The sequence below is a fragment of the Oryctolagus cuniculus genome, chromosome 9, assembly GCF_051225735.1.
Source record: "Oryctolagus cuniculus isolate XC-2025 breed Fujian yellow rabbit chromosome 9, ASM5122573v1, whole genome shotgun sequence".
Classification (NCBI taxonomy): Eukaryota; Metazoa; Chordata; class Mammalia; order Lagomorpha; family Leporidae; genus Oryctolagus; species Oryctolagus cuniculus.
In genome coordinates this window covers 106,701,236-106,703,572 of record NC_142875.1, presented here as the reverse complement: position 1 = coordinate 106,703,572, position 2,337 = coordinate 106,701,236, and the positions used below count along the sequence as shown (strand labels likewise).

The window sequence follows — 2,337 nt, the reverse complement described above, 5'->3', positions numbered from 1 at the left end:
AAAAAAAAAAAAAAGGCAGAGGGGCACTCCCTCACCCTGCCCAATTTCTGCTGAATGATTACGTGCCTCTGTGTACCATCCCTCCCCTCCACCGGCTCCTTCCAGCCACCTTCAGACAAGAGAGTTGGGTTTTCAGATGAACAGAGGTGGAAAGGAGAGATCCCAGAAATCAGGAATCAGAGAGAGGGAAGGGGTCACCTGAGCACAGGTGTGTTGGGGAAGGGGCGCATCTTACTTCTTGTAGGTCGCGGGGGGCAGGATGTTGCCCTGGGCATCAAGTGGAGGGGCCCTAGCTTCGCTCCTCAGCCTGAGGCTCTCCGCCGCCTTCAGCTCCTTCGCCGTCCTGAAAGTCACCTCGTTCTTCCTGTTTGCGTCCAAGAAGATGGGAGTGTAGCTGATGAAGGTCAGAAAGCTGTGGGGTCCCATCCAAGAGGGAGGGGGGATGAGGGGCCCTGCTGGGGGATCGCGGTAGGCATCGGAGTGGGTGAGCCAGCGCCAGACGTTGCTATTGTAGGGCTGGTCGGGCTGCGAGGGGAAGGTGGCAGGCAGACGCCCCACGTCCAGCCAGGTGTGGAAGCCCCAGGTGTGCTGGTTTGGCTCCTTCCAAGGGCGGAAGAGCTGGTGACGCACCTTGGACTTGATTTCCGTGCAGGGAGGCAGCTTGTGGATCAGCTGGTGGTAGGTTTGCCGTGTGAAGCCTGGCAACTCCCAGGGTGCATCAGGGACAAAGAACTCACGCTGGACCCACGTCTGGGAGGTTGGGGGGGACTCATGGGCATGGACCATCTAGGGAGAGACAAAAGGGAGCCTGGGGAGTGGCCGTGCAGGCAAAGAGCTCTGGGCAGGATAAGGCGCACACCCTGCTGTCTTTCCCAGGCTTCTCATCAGGACCCTGGGGGCCTGGCAGGGATTCCTCTATCCCTGTCCGGCTCATCTGAGGTTCCTGTACTCTTCTTTGTGTCATTCATGGGCCTCTCACATTCTCTGTCCCTTGATCATATTTTGACTTTAATTTCCCACCCGCCTCAACTTTCACTCTTTTTTTAAAAAACGTCTTTTCATTTAATTGGGAAGGCACAGAGAAAAAAAGATCTTCCAATCTACTGGTTCACTTCCCAAATGCCCACAACAGCCAGGGCTGGGTCATCCCAAAGTCAGGAGACTGGAACTCAACCTGGTTCTTCCACATCGGTGGTAGAGACCCAAGTGCTTGAGCCAGCACCTGCTACCTCCCAGGGTAGCAAGAAGCTGGCTCAGAAGTGGAGCTTAGACTTGAACTAGGCCCTGCGATATTGGATGTGGAAGGTCTCCCTCTGTCTCTTTCAAATAGAAAGTTTCTTAATAAGGTAGGCTGCTGAGATGGTCCCACCGCCTACCCGCAGGAAAGGTTCTCTCACTCGAGACGGATAGCTTGGCCTCTTGAGTGGTCTTTGTGGGTTGCAGGCCATTTTTCTTGTGGGCCTGCCAGCCAGGATGGTAGCTTTGTGGAGAGGCCTTTCTGGTGTCATTGTTTGCTGCTGGGGTTGCTATGGTAATGCTTGCTGGGTGGTGAGGGAGGGAGGAGGCCTCTGACTTGCCTCTCTGGTGAGGCAGGCAGGGGACACGTTTCCCTCCTACACTTTTTTTTTTTTTTTTTTTTTTTTTTTTTTTTTTTTTTTACAGGCAGAGTGGACAGTGAGAGAGAGACGAGAGAAAGGTCTTCCTTTTTGCCGTTGGTTCACCCTCCAATGGCCGCCATGGCTGGCGTGCTGTTCCGAAGCCAGGAGCCAGGAACCAGGAGCCAGGAGCTTCTCCTGGTCTCCCATGGGGTGCAGGGCCCAAGCACTTGGGCCATCCTCCACTGCACTCCCGGGCCACAGCAGAGAGCTGGCCTGGAAGAGCGGGCAACCAGGACAGAATCTGGCGCCCCGACCGGGACTAGAACCTGGTATGCCGGCGCCGCAAGGCGGAGGATTAACCTATTGAACCACGGCGCTGGCCCCTCATACACTCAGACCGCAGAGGACGGTAACAAGAGCTGCCTCTGGACAGACTTGCCTAGGAAGATGTGGGGAGGAGGGAGGCAGGGCAGGCTGCCTTCCAGGCCTCAGTTGGCAGTGGCACCTGGAACTGGGCCTATCCTTCCCTCAGGCTCTGGGGGCCTGTTCCTCTCGGGATTTCTCTAAGGAGCCCCCAAAGGCCCAAGTTTTAATCAGCAATGTCGGTGTGAGAAAGGACGTGTGCCTGTGCAGGGAGGGATTCACATGACCTCCCTTCTTTCCTGCCAGCACCCCCCTTCTTTCCCAGCCCTTTGCACCCCAAAAGGGCCAGGCACCAACAGACCACACAGACCAGCAC

At 56.2% G+C, this 2,337-nt stretch overlaps 1 protein-coding gene across 1 annotated transcript; it reads right to left on the bottom strand.

Annotated features, from left to right (window-relative positions):
• Positions 1-231: 231 nt before the first annotated feature.
• On the bottom strand, positions 232-1,522 carry TEX52 (testis expressed 52). The gene is made up of 2 exons (XM_002712819.6): positions 1,377-1,522; positions 232-786 (listed from the first exon to the last, which is right to left on the bottom strand). Exons 1-2 carry the CDS (start codon positions 1,506-1,508, stop codon positions 232-234), a joined length of 687 nt encoding a protein of 228 aa, XP_002712865.3. The 5' UTR covers positions 1,509-1,522.
• Between the last annotated feature and the right edge of the window lie 815 nt (positions 1,523-2,337).

Coding starts and splice junctions, on each gene's coding strand:
- TEX52 (XM_002712819.6), bottom strand. CDS start 1,508: ATGACACCAGAAAGGCCTCTCCACAAAGCTACCATCCTGGCTGGCAGG. Junction 787..1,376: donor TGAGAGAACCTTTCCTGCGG/GTAGGCGGTGGG, acceptor GTCTCTCCCTAG/ATGGTCCATGCCCATGAGTC.